Consider the following 24,858-nt stretch of genomic DNA (forward strand, 5'->3'; position numbering starts at 1 on the left):
ATACTGAATGGGATTGCAGGCTGAAGCGCCCAGAAATGCAGGCAGCCATGCGCTGCAATTCAAAAGTGAATCGCAGAGCATGAATGGAAACATCAGCAAGTGCAGTCTATGCACTCTCTGATGTCCCTGCGATCGCATTTCCATAAGCGTGCCTGAAAGCACGCTATATGGTAACAAGCTCTTAGGTGAAGAAGTTTTTTTGTAGAAAAGCGGAGTCCAGATTCGCTAAATCATTTAGTCTCTCTGCTTTTTGACAGTCTAAGTAACTCAGGTTCTTAACTTCCCTTTTCCTATTGATTAGGGTCATTGTGTTTGAGGAAGTGTCTGGGTGTATTTCACAGGTCGGAAACCTCAGCCGTGTGACTGAATGTGATAACAATCACAGATTTCCTAACAGAAGCCTTAACATTTTTTGTGGGGGAGGATGAGTGATGCATTTATTTTACTTTAACTGCTTCGGGACCACAGGCTCGAATACCCCCCAAACCCCCCCTCCCCAAGTGACCAGGCTATTTTTTACATGTAACTTTGCTTTAACAGCTTGCTGCAGGGCCATACAACTTAGCACACAAATGGATCTCCCCCCTTTTCTTGAACCCCCCCCTCCCCCCGAGATCCAATCAGCGTGATCCCTCTCATAGGTATCAGCCTATGAGAGGATCACTTTATGTTCCTCCCCTGGGGACAGCTCAGTGGCAGAGCCCATCCAGCGCTGCTGTAGATCGCCACGCTGTACAAGTGATTACGTTTTATTTATTTGTTGTTTATTTGTATTATTTGTTTTTTGTTTATTTACAGGTTGTTTACTGTAACTGAGTGGAGATGCGCGCACATCAGCACGCACGTTCCCCGCTAATCTCCACTCACCACTCTTGATGCCTTTCAGCGTTCGGCGGTCCTGGGGCTGCCACCTTCCCAACGCCCATCGGCATTAGGCGGTCAGGGAGGGGTTAAAGAGTAGCTACATTCTAAATTGAAGTTTGCTTTAAACCTAATAAGTTGCCAAAATATATAAAATCACACATAATTAAGTGTGATTTTCTCACCCCCAGGGTCCGTATTCCATATATGGACCCCCACGCCCAGTGTGAAATTGGGCCAGGGCGATTTTTTTCTTTCCAAACCTTAGATGCAAAGGATGCTGGGGGTTTGATGTACTAACTCCACCCCAGGCCCGGACTGGCCAGGGGGGAAGGGGGCAATCTCCCACCAGGTCGCCTTTCATTCAGTGATTTAGGGCCGGTCAGGTGCCTGGTGTATTGAGGTTTGTTGTTGTAAGGCAATGTGAAACACTCGGCTAGCTGATTAAAGTGTAATTAGAGGGCAGGCAAGCTGGTCAATATACACAGCATGATGCAGAGCTTGCCTGGAGGGTCCGTGGGAAAATATCTGTCTGGTCTCTCTCCTATGTTATAATGACTGCATGTGTGGATAAGGTGTTAAACAAGTTGAAAAGTTTTTGACGGTCCCTAGACTCCAGGAGGGCTGCTTTCTGACTTGTGTGAGAGACTGGACAGGAGTTCTATTACAGGCAAGTAGCCTCTGTGTGATGTGGGACAGCAATACAAATAAAATAAGCTCTCTGCTCCATCTCAGGCTATTCTCAATTTCTCTGCACTCCTCCTCTCTTTGGGCTAGTGCAATGTTAAAATCGCAATAGCAATGGCTCACAACGCTGCTGTGAGAACACCCTCAAAGGGTAACATTAGCCAAGCGCTTTTCAAATCACTGTCAATTTTAAAAATACTCAGAAGCCCTATTGGTTGGCACCAGACCTCCCTCATTCACCTTTGTTTCCCTCTTCCCCTAGAGCTGGCTGTGTCTTCTTGTCATACAGGAAAGCTAAATAAAAGTGCAATCCTGGTGAGGCAAATTTATTATTATTTAGTATTTATATAGCGCCGCCATCTTCCGCAGTGAGGGATTAGTAGAGATGGTGGTGAAGGGGAGGACATAAGTGTATGTGTGTGTGTGTGTGGGTGGGGGGGGGGGATGAGCTTTGGGGAATTAAAGTGGCCATACATCTGTTGACTTGACAGCCGATCGGCCAACCATTTTGATATTATCGAATCTGATAAAAATTTTGGGTGGAAATTGGTTGAATGTATCTATCTGAGATGTTGGGAAATCTCGGTTGTCAGGTGTGATAATTACGGCATGCGATAACTACAAATGATAGACACGACGTACACCCCGGCCGTTGTCCCTCAAAATGTATTATGTGCATGCCCCCCCCCCCCCCCCCCCCCGTGCCTGTACTTTACCTGTCACACTGTCCCTAGAGTGTTCTTTCTGTATTTCCCCATTGGCGCTCCACGTGACTACTGGCATATACGATGTGGGGTGCGTGTGTGACGTCATTTGGGCTGGGGCTGCCATGATAATGGGCCTCTAGTTTGTGTTTCCCCCCAAGCCAAAAGGTCCCAGTCCTCCCCTGCTCTCACTACATCTGTGTGACTGCACATTGTATTATACCAGCAGTCAGTACCTTTCACTGCATCTGTGTGACTGCACATTGTATTATACCAGCAGTCAGTACCTTTCACTGCATCTGTGTGACTGCACATTGTATTATACCAGCAGGTAGTGTATATCTTTCACTGTATCTGTGTGACTGCATATTGTATTATACCAGCAGTCAGTACCTTTCACTACAACTGTGTGACTGCACATTGTATTATACCAGCAGTCAGTACCTTTCACTGCATCTGTGTGACTGCACATTGTATTATACCAGCAGTCAGTGTATACCTTTCACTGCATCTGTGTGACTGCACATTGTATTATACCAGCAGTGAGTACCTTTTAATGCATCTGTGTGACTGCACATTGTATTAGTCAAGTCAGTGCATACCTTTCACTTCATCCCGCCCAATATGAACAAGACAACAGGCAGAGCCAGAGGCAGGCCACCCGGCAGGTCTGTTTTAGGTCGTGCTGACGTGATTTCGTGCGGCCCTCAACCAAACTACAGTGTTTTCAGAAGACAAGTGCCATCAACTTCCAAGATTGTCAGGATGTAGCTGACTATTTAACACAGAACACCTCATCTTCCTCAGCTTTCGCACGGAACGGTGACATATCTTTCTCCTCCTGCTCTGATTCTGGCACTCCACTTAACACTCAGCTGGCAGCCACCACTGCTACTACTAGCACCACATCCGTTCCATTTGACAGTTCGCAGGAGTTATTTGGTGGGGGATTTACTGATTCACAGCAATTATTGTTACAAGATGAAAGCGCTAAGCATGTTACACCACCTCATATGTCTGAGTTAGGCGTCACTATGGACATAAGGTGTGAGGATGATGAAGTACCTGTTGTTAGTGCAGTTTTGGAGGTGTCTGATACAAGCGAAGCTGTGGAGGATGATTATGATGATGATGATACTGCCATGGATGTCACGTGGGTTCCCAATAAACAAGATGAACAGGAAGACAGTTCAGAGAGGGAGTCACAGAGGAGTAGGAGGAGATGAGTTGCTGAAAGAAGCATGGGGGAGCTCGTCAGAAACATGACATGTATCGCCACCTATGGACAGCCAGCCAACATGCCCTTCAAGGTCAGCTGCTGCCGCCACCACCAAGTGCCATCATCCCAGGGCTCAGTGGTGTGGACATTTTTTTGTGCCTCTGCCTCAGATGACAGTGAAGCCATCTGTACTCTCTGCCACCAAAAATTTAGTTGTGGAAAGACCAATACCCGTGTAGGGACAACTGCCTTATGAAGGCACATGATGAAAAAGCACAAACAGCAATGGGATGACCACCTGAGGAAAAGCAGCACACAAACGCAAAGCCACCCTCCACCTCCTCTTCCTCTTTCAGGTGCAGCATCTTCGGCCGCTTTATCCATTGCACCTTCACAGCCACCCTCCTCCACTCCATCTCTCACCTTGAGCGCTTCCTGCTCCTCTGCCCACAGCAACCAGGTGTCTGTTAAGGAAATCTTTAAAGCGGAAGAAGCCAATGTCTGCCAGTCAAGACCTTGCCCGGCGTCTGACAGCTGGCTTGGCAGAACTGTTAGCTTGCCAGCTGTTACCATACCAGCTGGTGGACTCTGAGGCCTTCCAAAAATTTGTGGCCATTGGGACACCGCAGTGGAAGATACCAGGCCGCAATTATTTTTCTAAAAAGGCGATACCCAAACTGTACCTTGATGTTCAAAGTGGTGTCATCTCTGGCACACAATGTTGGGTCAAGAGTCCATCTGACCACGGATGCTTGGTCTGCAATGCACGGTCAGGGCAGGTACATTACTTATACAGCACATTGGGTCAACCTGGTGACCGCTGGCAAGCTGGGAGTATGTGGCTGTGCAGCGGATCTAGTTGTGACACCTCCACATCTTGCAGGCAGGCCTGCTGCCACCTCCTCTCCTTCTCCTCCTACTCCTCCTGCTACATCCTCTTCACTGTCATCCTCCTCCTCGCCTGAGTGGCAGTGCCACTCTACTGGTGCTGCGATCTCCTCTCCAACTACACACCCCCAGCTTCCCAGGGCCTATTCTGCATGCCAGGTAGGACAGTGTCACGCCATCTTCGACATGTCTTGCCTCAAGGCCGAGAGTCACACTGGAGCAGCTCTCCTGGCTGCTCTGAACAAACAGGTGGATCAGTGGCTGACCCCGCACCAACTGGAGATCGGCAAAGTGGTGTGTGACAACGGCAGCAATCTCTTGTCGGCTTTGAGTTTGGGAAAGTTGACACGTGCTTAATCTAATAATCCAAAGATTTGTGTGTAAGTACCCAGGCTTACAGGAGGTCCTGAAGTAGTCCAGGAAGGTGTGTGGGCATTTCAGGCTTTCCTACATGGCCATGGCACGCTTGGCTGATATTCAGCAGAGAAACAACTTGCCGGTGAGTCGCTTGATTTGCGATAGCCCGACTCACTGGAATTCAAAGCTCCTCATGTTTGACTGCCTGCTACAACAGGAGAAAGCCGTCAGTGACTATCTGTACAGCTACGCTCAAAGGTCATGCTCTGGGGAGCTGGGCATTTTCTGGCCGGAGTACTGGACACTCATGCGTAATGCCTGTAGGCTCATGCGTCCGTTTGAGGAGGTTACAAACCTGGTGAGTCGCAGTGAAGGCGCCATCAGCGACTTGATCCCATATGCTTTCTTCCTGGAGCGTGCCATTCATAGAGTAGTGGATGAAGCTGTGGAGGAGCGTGAACAGAAAGAGGAGGAAGAGTTGTTGGAAACATCATGACCAGAACCAGATTTGTCATCAACACCTGCAGCAGCACAGAGGAGGGGGGAGTCAGAGGAGGAGTTGTCTGGGGAAGAGGAGTCAGAGGAGGAAGGTGGTGTTGTTTTTTTTTGAGGAGGAGGTGGAAGAACAACCGCAGCAGGTGTCGCAGGGGGCTTGTGCTGCTCACCTTTCCAGTGGTATTGTTCGTGGCTGGCGGGTGGAGGAGAACTTACCTGGCAACACTGAGGAAGAGCAAGAGGAGATGGCTAGTAGGTCGGCATCCGACTTTGTGCAGATGGGGTCTTTCATGCTGTTCAGCCTGTTGAGGGACCCCTGTATAAAAAAACTCAAGGGGAATGACCTGTACTGGGTGGCAATGCTACTAGACCCTCTGTATAAGCACAAAGTGGAAGAGTGGAAGAGATGTTACCAAATTACCAGAAGGCAGAAAGGATGCAGCACTTGCACACCAAGCTGGCAAGTATGCTTTACAGTGCGTTTAAGGGTGATGTCACAGCACGACGGAATAAAGATGCCACTGCCAGTAATCTTCCTCCTCCTCTAATGTCCATGCAGGCAAGGACAGGATGCTCTAGCGATCTCATGGTGATGTCGGACATGCAGACATTCTTTAGTCCAATGCCTCACCTTAGCCCTTCCGGATCCACCCTCCACCAATGCCTTGACTGGCAGGTAGCCGACTACCTGGCCTTAAGTGCGGATATAGACACTCTGAGCAGTGATGAACCCCCTGGACTACTGGGTGCACATGCTTGACCTGTGGCCAGAGCTGTCACAATTTACCATCCAACTTTTGTCCTGCCCTGCCTCAAGCGTCCTGTCAGAAAGGACCTTCAGCGCAGCTGGAGGCATTGTCAGTGAGAAGAGAAGTCAAAAAAGTGTTCAGTACCTCGCCTTTATTAAAATGAATAAGGCATGGATCCCAGAGGGCTACTGTCTACCCGAAGACTAAGTCAGTCCCCACACACAGCATCTCTGCCTGCATGCTGTGTGACTACCTGCCCGAAGACTAAGTCAGTCCCCACACAGCATCTCTGCCTGCTGGCCACTGCTGCCTGCCCCAAAACTAAGTCGGTCCCCACAAAGCATCTCTGCCTGCAGACCGCTTGACTGCCTTCTCTGCCACCACCAACAGGGTCTAGGACGCCAGGTGGATTCCTGAATTTAATTTTTCTGGTGCGTGTACATGCCTAATTTTTCTGGCTGCACTGCGGCTGCAACAACAATACAAAAGGCATGTACATGTGTCAATTCCTCTTTGTGTTTGTTACCTTGCCGCGGTGAAGGGGCTTGCGTATCCCAATGAAGCAATGACCTATATGAGTGTGTTGGGGGGCACACCCAAGATGATAAGGTTGTTGCTTCATTGTGGACAGACCAAATTTGATCAGCTGGACAGTCACTGTTGTTCTGCCATTGAGCTACCTCAGCCTGACCATATGGGCTTAAAAAACGCTATCACCTGCACTCTTGCCATCGTGCGCACCAGTCCAGCATGGCCATCACTACACAAACAGCTGTTTGCTGTGCGTTACACAGTGAGTTTGGTCTGTCAGTTTGAAGCAGTACACTACTTACACTACCTGCTGATCCACGTATATACACGCAAGATGTTTTCAAGCACTTTATGCCTCCAATTTAGGAATGCAATGTGATTTCTGCCCTTTCGGGATTATAACCCAAATCTGTAATTTTCCCCGGGACTTTTGGCATGTATCCCACTCTGCCATGCCCCCCTCCAGGTGTTAGACCCCTTGAAACATCTTTTCCATCACTTTTTTGGGCAGAAACAGTGTTTGTAGTTTTTCAAGTTCGCCTGCCCATTGAAGTCTATTGCGGTTCGCGCGAACTCAAACTTTTGCGGAAGTTCGCGTTCCAGGTTCACAAACCCAAAATCGGAGATTCGAGCCATCTCTATTTATTTAGTCATCTTCTGAATTTCTTTGAGAAACTTGCAGTTTATAGCAGTGGCAGTATGTGGTTTAGGAACAGGTCTGTGTCTGACCTCCTGATTAGATGAGAATTTAAAAGGTTTTCATCTGACAGCAGCTACCAGTGGGATGTTTGCACAGATAAAAAATAACTCTACACTACACAGGACTACATATCATTTGTGCATAACATGCAGGACTTTAATCTCTGATGATGTATCTTCTTTCTCCTCTCAAAAAACCCTTTTCTATGAACACATATCAACATCACAATCTTGAGAGTGTCATTGTATCAACTGGGATTGATATGCCCTGGTGTGATGCACTGCCACTGACTCATTGTATTTCAATGTTTTCACTTTGCTTCTTAAAGCGGTATCGTCACCATAAAAATCAAATTTCAACAGCAACTGGTCTGAGTGTATTAAGTGATAAAGATGCTAATCCTGCATTCAAAATGTTTTCTGCTGTTATGATTTGGAGTTATCATATACCTTAGGAGCACTGGCTCTGTAGTAGTCGTGCCAAAGAATTGCATGCTGGGGGTTCTTTTTATCTATAATATATTCCTCCTCTTCCCTTTATTTCTCTGTCTGCTGCTTATCTGAAACCTGATCCCCTTCTCACTTGTGTTTACAAGCAAGACTGAGGTGATTCAGAGATTGGAGGAGACAAGAAAAAAAGTAAAGGGCAGAAATGACATCACGAGTTAGGCCTCGTTCACATCTGCTGCGCTGAAAAACGTGTTAAAGCGCATGGTAAAAAACGCATGCGCTTGTGCGCGCTTTAGTCCACGTTTCTGTGCGTTGCGCTGTGCTTCTTTAAAGCACGTTTTGCTTACTGTAGCAGCAGCAGTTGTCAATAAAACTTTGTTTTTGTATGTAAATGTATTTTTTTCTCCAATTAGGGGTAAAAAACGCATGCGCTTCTATGCGCTTGTACGCGCTTCTATGCGCTAAAAAAGCGGACCCATTCACTTGCATTGCTGTGCGCTTTACAGCTCAACGCACAGAAATGCCTGCAACACTACGTTTCTGTAACGCTGCTCAGCGCAGCGCATAGATGTGAACCAGCTACATTTAGTTACATGGGAAAGTAAATACCTTGCTGATCGCACAGGGCAGTGGAAAGCGCACAGAAACGGCCCTGATGTGAACGAGGCCTTAGCCTTTACTGTGGGCAAAAGACATGGCCCCCACCAGGAACAGAATTCTCATCATTTACTATATAACATTCACTGAAATCAAAATGTGGACAGTACAATACATGTGTTATGTAAGTAGATCAAGTATTTATCTACTTATATATGTGTTTTTTTCCCTGGAATAGTATGGCTGATTCTACTGCTTTAAACTTTATATAGCCCCTGACAAAGTCCCTTTCTTAGGAGAAAACATGTTGGTTGATGTGAGCGTGATTTCACAATGAGTTAATTAGCAAGTGTTGTAGCAGGGTTTAAGCTTTAGATCAATGTACACTCCCCCCTTTTTAATAGCTCAGTTGGGATTAAACATATAATATACACTTTTGCGGAGCTGCTATATTGTTTGCAAACATTAGAACTACATATTATAGATAGCACCAATGATTGAATCTTTTTCTCCTTATTAATAAAAGTACTTGGATCATCTTCCTACATGTTCCAAAATGTATCTCCAACTTCCGCAGCAATTTTGTTGACTATACTATGTTCAGCGGCTTTGTAATGAGTTTGGTATAAAAACAAGACCACCAATAGACTTAAATGGAAAAGAAGTCATGTTCAAATCTAAAGTGATTTTCAAGCCCCAATTTGTAATGTACCAATAATAGACTAAGAATTGGATAATATCTTTGCTAGAACAGTACGTGAAGAAGCATCTCCATCCACGCCCATTTATTTTGGACTTGTCCTCATCCTTAGAGATGGTCTAGGATTGTCCAAAATGAATGGATGTAATATAAAGATGGGCGAGGATTCTCCTCCTACACACTTTTGCTTTTAAGCTTTTTTTTTTTCAATAACATTCTTTATTAGAATCATCAACAATATCACAGGCATGGTTTACAAAATGTACAGATATCAAGCTATTGCATTACCCCATTATTGCAGGGAGATGAATGCAGTGCCTCAAACTTAGGGTTAAAGCTATCTCATCAATGCCTCTATTGATGAATATTACACACATAAAAAATGCTTCTGACTGGTGGGTTACTCTAGGGCCCATATGCAATTCACCTTTTCACCTGAGGTTTTTACCCGGAGTCGGAGATAATGTTTCCTCTTTGATTTATATTAACTTTTTAGCACTTTGCAGTAGAAAAAAGTACTAAAAAGTAGGTGAAAAAGTACTATCAAAATTATTTTGAGCATTTGTTCGCTTTCTGGTGGTTTAAAAGGTATTTTACTTATACGTATAAATTTCACCTAGGAGAAAACTCAGGTGAAAAAGTAAATTGCATATAGGCCTAGATGTCATACACATTACTGAAGAATTAAGAAGAACATTTTGTACGCCATTTATCATAAAACATACCAACTAGTTTATGGGCATGAGCTTCAGCTGCTGACTTAGTGGTTTGGTATTGGACAGATTCCAACGGACGCTTTTAGTAGACCAACTTATCTTTTATAAAATGTCTTGAACCATTAGAATTCGTTTCATAGTAGTGTAATTGTTAACACAGTCTATCTAGCTTAACATAACCTAAACTAACCAACAAACCTCCCCAACTACTGAAAGGTAACCTGAGATCAAATAAAGACAAACATTTGTACTTACCTGGAGCTTCCTCCAGATCCCTGTAGGCCATTGGCTCCCTCACCATCCTACCAGGCTGTTCTGTTGTCCCGCAGTTAGCATGGTGAAGAGCAACTGATCGCAGCTGGGGAAATTTCCAGAGTTGACTGGGGGACTTCAGAGCAGCCCGGGAGGTTAAGGCAGATGCCCACGGCCTACAGAGGGATGGAGGAAGCCCAGGTAAATATAAATGCTTGTCTTTATTTCATCTCAGGTAAATTTAAAAGTTAAAGTGGGCCCAAGGCTTTTAAGATTTTTTAATAAACAAAAAATTGCAACGTTTTGACATTTAACGCTGATTTTGATTAGGGAGTAACAAACAAGGTTGAAAGGTTGAATATGTCTGTATGCATGTTGGATTATTGTGGCTCTGTAATAATAACAAGCTGACACATCATTGCATTCTAGCGGATCTGGAGGTGTGGCTAGCTCACAGGGACAACAATGGATAATTTGCATATATTCAGCAGTGATGCACTGGGAGACATCTAAGAGCTCATTCCAACCTGAATTATCGCAAATACTTTCTGTTTTAAGAAAGCAAACTTTTGTTTTCCATAGCGTTTTAGTAAGGGGGCTTTTTGGTCCATTGTAGCCCCTCACGCACTACTAGGAGTTCTGCTTCACCATGAGCTTGCTGGGTACTCTGTACCTCTGGGTGTTCCAAGTCCTACCCTATAGAGCTACATTAATCCATGCCATGTACTGATGAGGATTAATCAATCTGAAATCAAACTTTTGTTTACCAAGCTTGAATACTGTATGTAATCTTTATTTGATCTAACAATGGAATTAGCCTTTCGGGAGTTTTGCTAACTTTAATAGAAAACTGTGCTGCTTTTTCAGTGACATAATCAAAATATTGTAATTTATTTAAGATAATTATGTTACAATTTTGGAGAGGAGGATCAGGTATAGTATTCAACCATCCTTTATGGTGTGACATGACTGTAATCATCTTACTTATGATAAGCCAATTAAATGTACACCGATTCATACACAGATAACCCACAATGTTCAATTTGATGATATGACCAAAATGAAAACCCCATCTTGCAGTTGGTAAACTTCAAGCCATGCCTTCATATATGTCTGTGTTCTGAGCTGGTTTCATCTGAGGGTGTCCTTGTCTTGTTGAAGACTGTAGAAATGAAAACATATGTTACCGATAGATGAACAGGTGAGAGTCATAAGTTTGATCTTGCGGTATTTTGGACCTTTCCTTCTCACAAGAAAGGCCCAGTGATTTGTCAAACAGTTGTTTTTTCGCTGAACAATTGCAGGCAAAACATAGGGGCAGAACTGCACCAACATTTCAGTGGGAAGCTCTGAATGGGCATCTGATAAGTGAATCACTTGCTCCCAGGATGCACAGCAAGCCCCAGCAGCCAATGAGAACAGACCCCACCATTTACCATAAAAGTTGTGGGAAAATCAGAATAACAGTATTAGGGCTCAAACCCACTAGCAGCCTTTTCTAAGCGCTTGTGATTTGAAAAGCTTTGGCTCATACAATGCTATGGGGGATTTTAATAAAATCACATCGCTCAAGTGGGATTACACCCATAGCATTGCATTAGTAAGAGCTTTTCAAATTCCAAACGCTTGGAAATGGCTTAGTAACGTACTGCTAGTGGGTTCCAGGGCTTTAAGGTACCCAACACTATGTTGATTTCCCATCAGAATACAGCAGATTTGATCACTGTGATCAAATCTGCTGTGAAATCGTTAACGGTAATGTTGACCAATTTCCATCCAAAATTGATCGATTCAGTCACTCTGTCCAGGCAGGAAATGTATCTTGATCGCTGGTGGGTCGGGTGCGAGTCGTTAGTGGTGTTGAATTCAGTAATGACCAACGCAGCAATAACATCACCTGTCTGGCCGGTGCAAGCCCCCGGGTCTATGCTGCCTCTTACTACTTCCGGCGTCTTCTCTGTCTCCTCTTCACTTCCTGTCCCGTCCTGTGAGAAGGAGAGGTTCGAACAGTAGAGGGTGCTCTACTGTTTGAACTTCCGCTTGTCACAGGATGGGACAGGAAGTGAAGAGGAGACAGAGGAAGATGCTGAAAGAAGGGTCAGCACGAACCTGGGGACTTGCGCCGGTGGACAGGTATATATAATTGCTGGGGGCTGCGAGGAAGGGCGGCAGTTCCACAGGTTGTGAATTGATTTCATGCTGAAATCGATTCAATATCTGTGTGCAGTGTATGGGCAGCCATTAGATCCCTCTCTGATCAGATTCGATCAGAGAGGGATCTATCTGTTAGTCAATCTGGTGGTAATCAACCAGTGTATGGCAGCCTTTAGTGATGTTTGCCAATGGTTCAGGTCAAATATAATAAAAAATAATTGTATCATCTGACTTACCTGCATTGTATAATAAAATGAGCTTCCTTTCTCTGTAAGATCTGTGTATCTATTGTCCTATATGGATAAAAAAATTAAAATTGAAGGAACTTAATCAGAAGAATACATCCAGGTGACTGTTAATTGTTGGTATATTTTAGATTCAAGAGCATGTTTTCTTTTACTTTGTTTTGAAGTATTAAGATTTCCATCCTTATACTGTTATTTCTGATTTGTATTTGTGCTTTTATATCACTTAGCACTATCTCTGTAAGGGCTCGTTTCCACATGTGCGGCGTGCGTCTCGCAGACGCATGCCGGCACTTAGCGGGTGGGCGGAATCGCAGGCGAATCCCATGAGCCGTGCCATGCACGGCTATGGGAATCGCAGCCTCCGCTGCGAATTCTGCAGGGGGTTTCGGCCGAATCGCTAACGCAAGCGATTCGGGCCGCCGGCGCCATTATACCCTATGGCAGAGTTTCCCCCACGCAATTTGCCTGCAGGGAAACTCTGCGGATTTGCGGCGGAAACCGCGATACAGGAAACGGGCTCTAAAAAGAAAAGAAAGTACTGCACTCTCATGGGTGATATTAGGATCATTGACCCCTAAAAAAAAACAACATTTAGAATCATTTTAATTTTGCCTTACCTTATCCATTTATTACGATCCAATTCAATATTGTTTTATGTTTTCCTGAAAACCCTTTACCCTTTATCTATGAAAATCTATTGCTACATATAATACACTGGGGATTATTCAATAAATTGATAGTGTCCTAAGACAATGTTTTAACTATAATCTTTAGGTACAAATTTTAACATTAATGCATATGAGCAGAATTTTGCTCTGTATTTGCACAAAAGTTTGTTCCCTAAATAAATAATGATTAGAAACTGAACGTTGTGGTGGTTACAGCTGCATTTCACAGAAAGCTGCAAATTGCCAAGGTTCCACTGGAGGGAGCTAATAACCTATTCGTTTCTCATAAATCATAAGCCGTTGACATCTTATTAAAAGGGGATTGTATACTCATACATGGGTCTCTTCCAATTACACCTTTAAGTTTAGCTATTTAGCAACAACAATGTTATATTGCTAGAACTATATGCAATGTTCTACTTTGTTCTTTATTTGTAGTGTACATTTTTTCACTGTATGCTTGAGGTAAAGAAAATTCTACTGGTACAATATAATGCTTATGTTGTAACTGCCTTCTAATAAGTACAATAAAAAGTAAAATTTGAAAAAAAAAAAAAACAAATAATAAAAGTATAAAAAATGTTAAAATGGATGGCAACAGTAGATTTCTTGTCTTAGGCCTGGTGCACACCAAAAACCGCTAGCAGATCCGCAAAATGCTAGCAGATTTTGAAACGCTTTTTCTTATTTTTTTTTTTCTGTAGCGTTTCAGCTAGCATTTTGCGGTTTTGTGAAGCATTTTTGGTGTAGTAGATTTCATGTATTGTTACAGTAAAGCTGTTACTGAACAGCTACTGTAACAATAAACGCCTGGCAAACCGCTCTGAAGTGCCATTTTTCAGAGCGGTTTGCGTTTTTCCTATACTTAACATTGAGGCAGAAACGCATCCGCAATCCAAAATCTGCAGCAGCCCGGGAGTATGCGTTTCTGCAAAACGCCTCCCGCTCTGGTGTGCACCAGCCCATTGAAATAGCGGATCCACAGCTGCAAGCGGATCGCAAACTGCAGCCAAAACGCTCTGGTGTGCACTAGGCCTTAGAGTTTCAAATATATTGGCCCATATTCAATTACCTTTTTCTTATGAATAAAATGCCCTTTAAGCCACCACCAAGCAAGAAAAAACTCAAAATGATTTTGACAGTGTCTTTTCAACTACTTCAACTAGTTGTTAGCACTTTTTCAATTGCAAAGTGCTAAAAAGTTATTTTAAAGAGAAAATGAAAAATCCAATTCATGTTTGCTCTCAGGAGATCATTTTCATCTTCTCTTTAAAATAAATTTTTTTATGCTAAAACAACTATCATTAAAAGTTGTGCTTAGGAATTATGCACAGTAAAACTATCCTTTATACGTGGTGAGCGCTTATACCTTCTGATATAAAAAAGTTACAATTTAGAGTTCTCAACTTAAAGCAGCGCTCCAGACCAGTTAAGCTCAGAGTCAACCTGTGAAAACCAGAAAAATGTCCACACACAGAACAATCGAAAGTCCATATGTTCAACCACAGCAGAACCTCGGATATCCGCTTGTTCAGACTCCACTCTAGATCAACACGTCATGTAAGGAAAAGGAGAAAAGCGGCAGATAGTATAATACTGTTATAGACATCAAAGTCCACCACCACCTTTCTCTTAAAAAATGACCGTGGGTACTGTCAGTTAAATCACACCTGAGTGAGCACCTTGACACACCCCCACCGTGTCCTCACTCACCCAGATAGCCTCCTTCAGTCTCCAGAGGTAGGATTTACAGCATATGGGGGGGGGGGGGTGTTTAGCAAGCACGATCCAAAAGCCTCCTTCCCGTCAATAAACTGCGGGACTGAGAAAATCGCAATAGTGTAAAACCATTTATTATAAACAATGTAAAAACCAGATTGTACTCACACTCTGTTGACTTGAGATAAAGCGCTATAACAGTCTTGAGTCCCCGGGTGACCACTCTGCCAACAGCCACCTCCGGTCTCCGCGTCTCCAAACGGGTGGGCTGGTGTCTCCTCGCTTGCCGACAGCGTCTAGCGTAGCTCTGCCCAAGCACTACACTATTGAGATCTTCTCAGTCCCGCAGTTTATCGATGGGAAGGAGGCTTTTGGATCGTGCTTGCTAAAATCCCCCCCCCCCCCCATGCTGTAAATCCTACCTCCTTAGACAATTTTTTATGCTGTAATTGAAAAAGTAGCAAAAGAGAAATAAAAAAATACTGTTCAAATTATTTTCTTGCTTGCAGGTAGCCTAAAGCATGTCTATGAATCGGCCCGCTGGAAGATTTGGGTGGAGCATGAAGCCGATAAGTGGCTGGCGGCATTAATTACTATTCCCCCTCCAGGCAGCCATGGATAGTGGGGGAAAGATGTAATTCGAGATGTAATTTGGCTTCCAGTTATTGCTGGCGGCCGAATGACAGTGTTTTTATAGTAATTTGTAGTAATTTGTGCTCCGTCAGTGTTTTTGTAGTAATTTGTGCTCTGTCTTTTGAAGGCACCCAAACTACTCGCTGAGTGCCGCTCAAGCCATAATTCCTATTATGGCCTGTGGTGGCGTCAGGTGTGCCCAAATGTCCTGCGCTGTTTTTACAGCGCTCGAACCTAAAGGGCATTTTATTTAAAATGTGAACATATGTAATTATAATATGAACCCTAATCCTGTGATAAACAGGATGATGATGTCATTTTGTTTATTAAAGGATTAGGGGTCATATTATATCTAGTGGTGCTCAAATACCCCTTTTTAAAATTCGAGTTTGGTCGAATTCGAATAGTAAATTATTCGAGGTCATTCGAATATTCGAGTCGAATAATTTTTACTATTCGATTCGACCTCGGACTTCGAGCTCACTATTCGAGTCGGTATTCGAGCTAACTATTCGAGCTGACTATTCGAATTGGCCTTAAATAGCTTCCAACACTTGTTTTGAGGGTGAATGATGCAAGAAACCTCTTTTTTTCCAAGTAACAACAGCAAGTGATTATGTGGGGATGTTCCTTTAAAAAAAAATGTGGAAAGAGAAGTTGTGTCCTTAATTTTGTTCAGTAGTGTTACTGTATATACTTCTTCTTCTTCTTCTTCTTCTTCTCCTTCTTCTTCTTCTTCTCCTTCTTCTTCTTCTTCTCCTTCTTCTTCTTCTTCTTCTTCTTCTTCTTCTTCCTTTTCAATATAGTCTTATTCTTCTTCACGTATTTCTCTTTTCAATTTTTTTTTAAAGAAATGCAGCTATTTTTGAGCGTAACAAATAGCTGGTGGGCGCACGCATGTTGGAAGCGCCATTGTATGTGCTCCCTGGCAGTGGAAACACAAAGACAGCAGGAGGTAAATTCAGCAGCAGGAGGAGGAGGATGAGTGTGTGGCAGCAGGCAGTCAATGAGGCAGGCAGCTCGCCGTGACATAATAGCCCTGGTACCTAGCGGTGATACCAGGGCTGTAAATAAACACAACAGGAGGTCCCAGACAGCGGTCGTGCAGCCCACATTGTGTCCAATACACAACTGGGACAACACAGTTTTCAACCCGGGCACCTCAGAAAAATTAAACCTTTTTTTTTTTTTTAATGGTTTGTTTGGTTTTGGTTTTGCAACCAATATAGCTATTGTTTGACGTAATAGCTGGTGGCAGAGTGGCAGCAGAAGGTAAATCATCTGTGTACCCTGGCAGTGGGAAACACAGACAGACAGCAGTAGCAGGAGGAGGAATGGAGGAGTAGGCGAGCAGCTATTGTTTGACGTAATAGCTGGTGGCAGAGTGGCAGCAGAAGGTAAATCATCTGTGTACCCTGGCAGTGGGAAACACAGACAGACAGCAGCAGCAGCAGCAGGAGGAGGTATGGAGGAGCAGTGTGAGTGTGGCAGCAGGTAGGCAGCGTGACATAATAGCCCTGGTACCTAGCGGTGATACCAGGGCTGTAAATAAACACAACAGGAGGTCCCAGACAGCGGTCGTGCAGCCCACATTGTGTCCAATACACAACTGGGACAACACAGTTTTCAACCCGGGCACCTCAGAAAAATTAAACCTTTTTTTTTTTTTTATGGTTTTTTGGTTTTTGGTTTTGCAACCAATATAGCTATTGTTTGACGTAATAGCTGGTGGCAGAGTGGCAGCAGAAGGTAAATCATCTGTATACCCTGGCAGTGGGAAACACAGACAGACAGCAGCAGCAGGAGGAGGAATGGAGGAGTAGGCGAGCAGCTATTGTTTGACGTAATAGCTGGTGGCAGAGTGGCAGCAGTAGGTAAATCATCTGTTTACCCTGGCAGTGGGAAACACAGACAGACAGCAGCAGCAGCAGCAGCAGGAGGAGGTATGGAGGAGCAGTGTGAGTGTGGCAGCAGGTAGGCAGCGTGACATAATAGCCCTGGTACCTAGCGGTGATACCAGGGCTGTAAATAAACACAACAGGAGGTCCCAGACAGCGGTCGTGCAGCCCACATTGTGTCCAATACACAACTGGGACAACACAGTTTTCAACCCGGGCACCTCAGAAAAATTAAACCTTTTTTTTTTTTTTATGGTTTTTTGGTTTTTGGTTTTGCAACCAATATAGCTATTGTTTGACGTAATAGCTGGTGGCAGAGTGGCAGCAGAAGGTAAATCATCTGTGTACCCTGGCAGTGGGAAACACAGACAGACAGCAGCAGCAGGAGGAGGAATGGAGGAGTAGGCGAGCAGCTATTGTTTGACGTAATAGCTGGTGGCAGAGTGGCAGCAGTAGGTAAATCATCTGTTTACCCTGGCAGTGGGAAACACAGACAGACAGCAGCAGCAGCAGCAGCAGGAGGAGGTATGGAGGAGCAGTGTGAGTGTGGCAGCAGGTAGGCAGCGTGACATAATAGCCCTGGTACCTAGCGGTGATACCAGGGCTGTAAATAAACACAACAGGAGGTCCCAGACAGCGGTCGTGCAGCCCACATTGTGTCCAATACACAACTGGGACAACACAGTTTTCAACCCGGGCACCTCAGAAAAATTAAACCTTTTTTTTTTTTTATGGTTTTTTGGTTTTTGGTTTTGCAACCAATATAGCTATTGTTTGACGTAATAGCTGGTGGCAGAGTGGCAGCAGAAGGTAAATCATCTGTGTACCCTGGCAGTGGGAAACACAGACAGACAGCAGAAGGGCAGTACACAGCAGCCCACTGTAGGTGTAAAATGTGTGGCTGCAGGCGACGTAATAGTCAAAGTGAACCAGGCTGGCTTAGTGAGCAGGAGCCAGGAGGTGGTAAAGGGTGGTAAGGCACATTAACGATGGTTCCGGCAGCCAGTTCATGTCCCCCTCTCGCCGACAACAGGGGCCAGGAACTCGCCTTCCACCCACGCCTGGTTCATCTTGAGAAACGTCAGTCTGTCCACAGACTTGTGAGACAGACGTGAGCGTTTCTCGGTGACCACGCCACCAGCTGCACTGAAGCAGCGCTCGGACAGCACGCTGGAAGGGGGGCAGGACAGCACTTCCAGGGCGTACTGCGCCAGCTCGCTCCAGATCTCCATGCGCTTGACCCAATACTCCATGGGATCAACAGGGGCATCGCTGTCAAGCCCGCTGTACGACCCCATGTAGTCAGCCACCATGCGGGTCAGGCGCTGGCTGTGACCGGAGGAGGATGCTGCTGCATGCATCTCCTCTCTAGTCACTGCTGCCGGAGCCTCTACAGTCCTGTAGAGCTCGTGGCTGAGAGACAGCAGGTCTGTGGGGCGCTTGCTGCTGCTGGATGCAGGCACCTGCTGCTGCCTCTGTGCTGGCTGCTGGACAGTGGGGGTGGAAGGCTGGGGGAAGGCTTCCTCCAAGCGCTCAACAAGGGCCTGCTGCAAGCTCCTTATTTGTTGCGCTGGGTCTCCTCCTGCAGGCGGCAGGAACTGGCTCAACTTCCCCTTGAGGCGTGGGTCCAACATCATGCTGATCCAGATGTCCTCCCTCTGCTTCATCTGGATCACCCTGGGGTCCCTGCGCAGGCACGTCAGCATGTGCGCTGCCATTGGGAAGAGGCGGGCCACGTCTGCTGGCACATCGACGTCAGTGCTGTCCTCATCCTCCTCCTCTGCCGCCTCATCCTCTCTCCACCCCCGCACCAACTCAGCTGCGCTGTGCTGATCCCCCTCATCAGCAGCCAGGTCAGGGACCTCCACCAAGTCCTCCTCCTCCTCCCCCTCAGAGGTGGACTGCGCAGCTGGTTGCCGCTCCTGCTGGTCCAAGGCTGCCGCTCCCTGTTCCAGCAAAGCATCGAGGGCCCTGTTCAGCAGAGAAACCAGGGGCACCCACTCGCAGACCATAGCATGGTCCCTGCTCACCATGTTTGTGGCCTGCAGGAAGGGAGCCAGCACTAAGCACACCTGCTGCATGTGCCTCCAGTCATCATCGGGGACGATGGACGGGAAGTTGCTGGTCTTGTCCCTTCTCTGAGCTGCGGAAACAGTGGCCAGGGCAAGGTACTGTTTGACAGCGCGCCTCTGTTCAACCAGACGCTCCAACATCGCCAGGGTGGAGTTCCAGCGAGTCGGAACGTCAAGGATCAGCCGATGGCGTGGCAGATCCAGCTCCTTTTGCACGTCTTCCAGGCTCGCACAGGCTGCAGCCGAGCGCCGGAAGTGACGCACAACATTCCTTGCCGTTTCCAGCAGTTCGCCCATCCCCTGGTAGGTGCGCAGGAACTTCTGCACCACCAGGTTCAGCACGTGGGCAAGACAGGGGATGTGGGTCAGGTTTCCCCTGTCTATTGCGGCAACCAGATTGGCCCCATTGTCGGCCACCACCTCTCCGACTCTGAGGCCTCTGGGGGTCAGCCAAATCCTCTCCTGCTCCTGGAGTTTGGCCAACACATGGGTTGCCGTCAGCTTGGTCTTCCCAAGGCTGACCAAGTGCAGCAGCGCTTGGCAGTGGCGGGCCTTCACGCTGCTGCTGAGGCGGGGGGTTTGGCCAGGTGTGCCGGAGGATGGCAGAGGATCGGAGGAACCTGCTGCAGTTCCCCTGAGCCTGCGGGGTGGCACCACCCACTGTGTTGCTGCTGCTGCTGTGCCCGCTGCTGCTCTCCCATCCTCACCCCCTTCCACCAAGCTGACCCAGTGGACAGTGAAGGACAGGTAGCGGCCTGTCCCGAAGCGGCTGCTCCAGGAGTCCATGGTGACGTGGACCCTTTCACCAACCGCGTGCTCCAGCCCTCGCTCCACATTGGCCATCACAAAGCGGTGCAGTGCAGGAATGGCCTTGCGGGCAAAGAAGTGTCTGCTGGGGAGCTGCCAGTCTGGGGCTGCGCAAGCAAGCAGCGCACGAATGTCGCTCCCCTCCTGCACGAGCGTGTACGGCAGGAGTTGGGAGCACATGGCCCGTGCCAGCAAGCCGTTCAGCTGCCGCACGCGACGGCTGCTGGGAGGCAGAGCCCTAACCACCCCCTGGAAGGACTCGCTCAAAAGGCTCTGGCGTGGCCTTTTGCTGACACGGGAATCAGCAGACACAGCAGAGGAGGCCACTGAGGACTGGCTGCCAGAACAGGCCTCAGTGTCGGCGGCAGGAGTTGCAGAGGGGGGAGGAGCAGTGCGTTTCCGCACTCCTGCTGGTGCTGCTGGAGGAGCAGGAGGGCGGGTGGCTGCTGTTGCTGCTGCTGCTGCTGAAGGCTGTGCAGTGATGGGTGTGGTGCCACTGCCAGCACCAGATGCCTTCAGCCTCTGGAACTCCTCATGCTGGTGGAAATGTTTAGCCGCAAGGTGGTTGATGAGCGAGCTGGTGCAGAACTTTAAGGGGTCTGCACCTCTGCTCAACTTCCGCTGACAGTGGTTGCAAGTGGCGTACTTGCTGTACACAGTGGGCATGGTGAAATATCGCCAGATTGGTGACTTAAACATCCCCCTACGGCATGGAAGCGCTGCTGCCTGTCTCCCTGTGGTGGTTGGGGGGGGGCTTGGGGGGCTTGGGTGCGGCTGGTGGTGGTACTGGCAGATGCTGCTGCTGCTGAGCCTGAGACACCAGCAGGCTGTGGGACCTGCCTACTGCTGCTGCCAATGCTTGCAATGATGCGCCTCCTTGCAAGGCCCACAAGAGCATCCTCCTCCTCCTCCTCAGAGCTGCTGAGGACGACATCCCCTGGAGGTGGTGGCACCCAGTCTCTGTCTGTCACCGGGTCATCATCATCCTCCCCCTCCTGAAACATGTCCTGCTGGGATGAGGACCCCCCAAACTCCTCTCCTGATGCATGGATGGGCTGCTTGACTGTCGCCACAGTCTTGCTGTCCAATCCCTCATCCCCCAAAGTGCCCATCAGCATCTCCTCCTCAAGATCGCCAACAACAGCAGACAATTTACTCATGATGCCTGGGGTCAAAAGACTGCTGAATGACAGGTCGGCGAGTGACGGTGAACTGGCCTCCTCCCCAGACCCTGCTGGGCGGCTGCTGCGAACAGGGGTGGTGGTGGTGGTGAGGGTGGAGGCCTCGGATGCAGAGCTGATGGCGGGCTGCTCATCCTCCGTCATGAGTTGCACCACAGTGTCTGCATCCTTTTCCTCAATGGGACGTTTCCGACCCGGCTGGAGGAAAATGGGAGCAGGTGCTACACGCTGCTGCTGCTGTGTCTCTGCAGCGTGAGTTGCAGATGCTCCTGCTGGGCGGCGCCCAAGGCGTCCACGGCCAGTGGCTATGGGAGGAATGTTAGCCACTGACGCTGCTGCTGCTGCTGCGGAACTGTGCATGGTGGCGCGCCCGCGGCCGCGGCTTGCCACAATGCTGCTCCCTCTCCTCCTGATTCCCTTGCTGCCCTTCCCCTTGCCCAAACCGCGCTGGCTGCCACTTCCAGACATCTTAAATGTTTTGGGCGTATAGACAAAAGTTTTGTAAAAGGGCGGGTGAAAAGTGGGGTACTTTAATGGAGTGGGTTGGTTGGTGAGGTGACTGAGTGAGTGTCCCCTAGTACAGTAAGTAAGTAGTAACAGTCAGGAAGTACAACTAGCAGTTACAATAATCAGTAGTAATCACAAGTAAATTTAGTGTGTGTACACTCAGACAGTGAGTGCACGCACGCAGGAGCTAGTAGCCTATAAACACAGTGACTGAGTGTCCTAGACTCCTAGTACAGTAAGAGTAAGTAGTAACAGTAAGTAGAACTAACTAATTACAATAATCAATCAGCGATCAGAAGGAAATGGAGTGTGGGTGTGTGTACACTCAGACAGTGAGTGCACGCACGCAGGAGCTAGTAGCCTATGAACACAGTGACTGAGTGTCCTAGACTCCTAGTACAGTAAGAGTAAGTAGTAACAGTAAGTAGAACTAACTAATTACAATAATCAATCAGCGATCAGAAGGAAATGGAGTGTGGGTGTGTGTACACTCAGACAGTGAGTGCACGCACGCAGGAGCTAGTAGCCTATAAACACAGTGACTGAGTGTCCTAGACTCCTAGTACAGTAAGAGTAAGTAGTAACAGTAAGTAGAACTAACTAATTACAATAATCAATCAGCGATCAGAAGGAAATGGAGTGTGGGTGTGTGTACACTCAGACAGTGAGTGCACGCACGCAGGAGCTAGTAGCCTATGAACACAGTGACTGAGTGTCCTAGACTCCTAGTACAGTAAGAGTAAGTAGTAACAGTAAGTAGAACTAACTAATTACAATAATCAATCAGCGATCAGAAGGAAATGGAGTGTGGGTGTGTGTACACTCAGACAGTGAGTGCACGCACGCAGGAGCTAGTAGCCTATGAACACAGTGACTGAGTGTCCTAGACTCCTAGTACAGTAAGAGTAAGTAGTAACAGTAAGTAGAACTAACTAATTACGATAATCAATCAGCGATCAGAAGGAAATGGAGTGTGGGTGTGTGTACACTCAGACAGTGAGTGCACGCACGCAGGAGCTAGTAGCCTATGAACACAGTGACTGAGTGTCCTAGACTCCTAGTACAGTAAGAGTAAGTAGTAACAGTAAGTAGAACTAACTAATTACAATAATCAATCAGCGATCAGAAGGAAATGGAGTGTGGGTGGTGTGTGTACACTCAGACAGTGAGTGACCGCACGCAGGAGCTAGTAGCCTATGAACACACAGTGACTGAGTGTCCTAGACTCCTAGTACAGTAAGAGTAAGTAGTAACAGTAAGTAGAACTAACTAATTACAATAATCAATCAGCGAACAGAAGGAAATGGAGTGTGGGTGGTGTGTGTACACTCAGACAGTGAGTGCCCGCACGCAGGAGCTAGTAGCCTATGAACACAGTGACTGAGTGTCCTAGACTCCTAGTACAGTAAGAGTAAGTAGTAACAGTAAGTAGAACTAACTAATTACAATAATCAATCAGCGATCAGAAGGAAATGGAGTGTGGGTGGTGTGTGTACACTCAGACAGTGAGTGACCGCACGCAGGAGCTAGTAGCCTATGAACACACAGTGACTGAGTGTCCTAGACTCCTAGTACAGTAAGAGTAAGTAGTAACAGTAAGTAGAACTAACTAATTACAATAATCAATCAGCGATCAGAAGGAAATGGAGTGTGGGTGGTGTGTGTACACTCAGACAGTGAGTGCCCGCACGCAGGAGCTAGTAGCCTATGAACACAGTGACTGAGTGTCCTAGACTCCTAGTACAGTAAGAGTAAGTAGTAACAGTAAGTAGAACTAACTAATTACAATAATCAATCAGCGATCAGAAGGAAATGGAGTGTGGGTGGTGTGTGTACACTCAGACAGTGAGTGACCGCACGCAGGAGCTAGTAGCCTATGAACACACAGTGACTGAGTGTCCTAGACTCCTAGTACAGTAAGAGTAAGTAGTAACAGTAAGTAGAACTAACTAATTACAATAATCAATCAGCGATCAGAAGGAAATGGAGTGTGGGTGGTGTGTGTACACTCAGACAGTGAGTGACCGCACGCAGGAGCTAGTAGCCTATGAACACAGTGACTGAGTGTCCTAGACTCCTAGTACAGTAAGAGTAAGTAGTAACAGTAAGTAGAACTAACTAATTACAATAATCAATCAGCGATCAGAAGGAAATGGAGTGTGGGTGGTGTGTGTACACTCAGACAGTGAGTGACCGCACGCAGGAGCTAGTAGCCTATGAACACAGTGACTGAGTGTCCTAGACTCCTAGTACAGTAAGAGTAAGTAGTAACAGTAAGTAGAACTAACTAATTACAATAATCAATCAGCGATCAGAAGGAAATGGAGTGTGGGTGGTGTGTGTACACTCAGACAGTGAGTGCCCGCACGCAGGAGCTAGTAGCCTATGAACACAGTGACTGAGTGTCCTAGACTCCTAGTACAGTAAGAGTAAGTAGTAACAGTAAGTAGAACTAACTAATTACAATAATCAATCAGCGATCAGAAGGAAATGGAGTGTGGGTGGTGTGTGTTTACTCAGACAGTGAGTGACCGCACGCAGGAGCTAGTAGCCTATGAACACAGTGACTGAGTGTCCTAGACTCCTAGTACAGTAAGAGTAAGTAGTAACAGTAAGTAGAACTAACTAATTACAATAATCAATCAGCGATCAGAAGGAAATGGAGTGTGGGTGGTGTGTGTACACTCAGACAGTGAGTGCCCGCACGCAGGAGCTAGTAGCCTATGAACACAGTGACTGAGTGTCCTAGACTCCTAGTACAGTAAGAGTAAGTAGTAACAGTAAGTAGAACTAACTAATTACAATAATCAATCAGCGATCAGAAGGAAATGGAGTGTGGGTGGTGTGTGTACACTCAGACAGTGAGTGACCGCACGTAGGAGCTAGTAGCCTATGAACACACAGTGACTGAGTGTCCTAGACTCCTAGTACAGTAAGAGTAAGTAGTAACAGTAAGTAGAACTAACTAATTACAATAATCAATCAGCGATCAGAAGGAAATGGAGTGTGGGTGGTGTGTGTACACTCAGACAGTGAGTGACCGCACGCAGGAGCTAGTAGCCTATG

The 24,858-nt window shown here is 46.7% G+C and overlaps 1 protein-coding gene across 1 annotated transcript in view; it reads right to left on the reverse strand.

Annotated features, from left to right (window-relative positions):
• Positions 1–9,184: 9,184 nt before the first annotated feature.
• The window catches only part of LOC137522957 (myelin-associated glycoprotein-like), a 67,614-nt gene continuing 51,940 nt past the window's right edge, over positions 9,185–24,858 (reverse strand). The window contains exons 8-9 of the mRNA XM_068243120.1: positions 12,296–12,352; positions 9,185–11,067 (exon numbers count right to left, since the gene is read on the reverse strand). Coding sequence (XP_068099221.1) covers positions 10,996–11,067; positions 12,296–12,352 — 129 coding nt within the window. The 3' untranslated portion in view covers positions 9,185–10,995. The remainder of the gene's footprint in view (positions 11,068–12,295; positions 12,353–24,858) is intronic.

The sequence above is a fragment of the Hyperolius riggenbachi genome, chromosome 6, assembly GCF_040937935.1.
Source record: "Hyperolius riggenbachi isolate aHypRig1 chromosome 6, aHypRig1.pri, whole genome shotgun sequence".
NCBI classification, from domain to species: Eukaryota; Metazoa; Chordata; class Amphibia; order Anura; family Hyperoliidae; genus Hyperolius; species Hyperolius riggenbachi.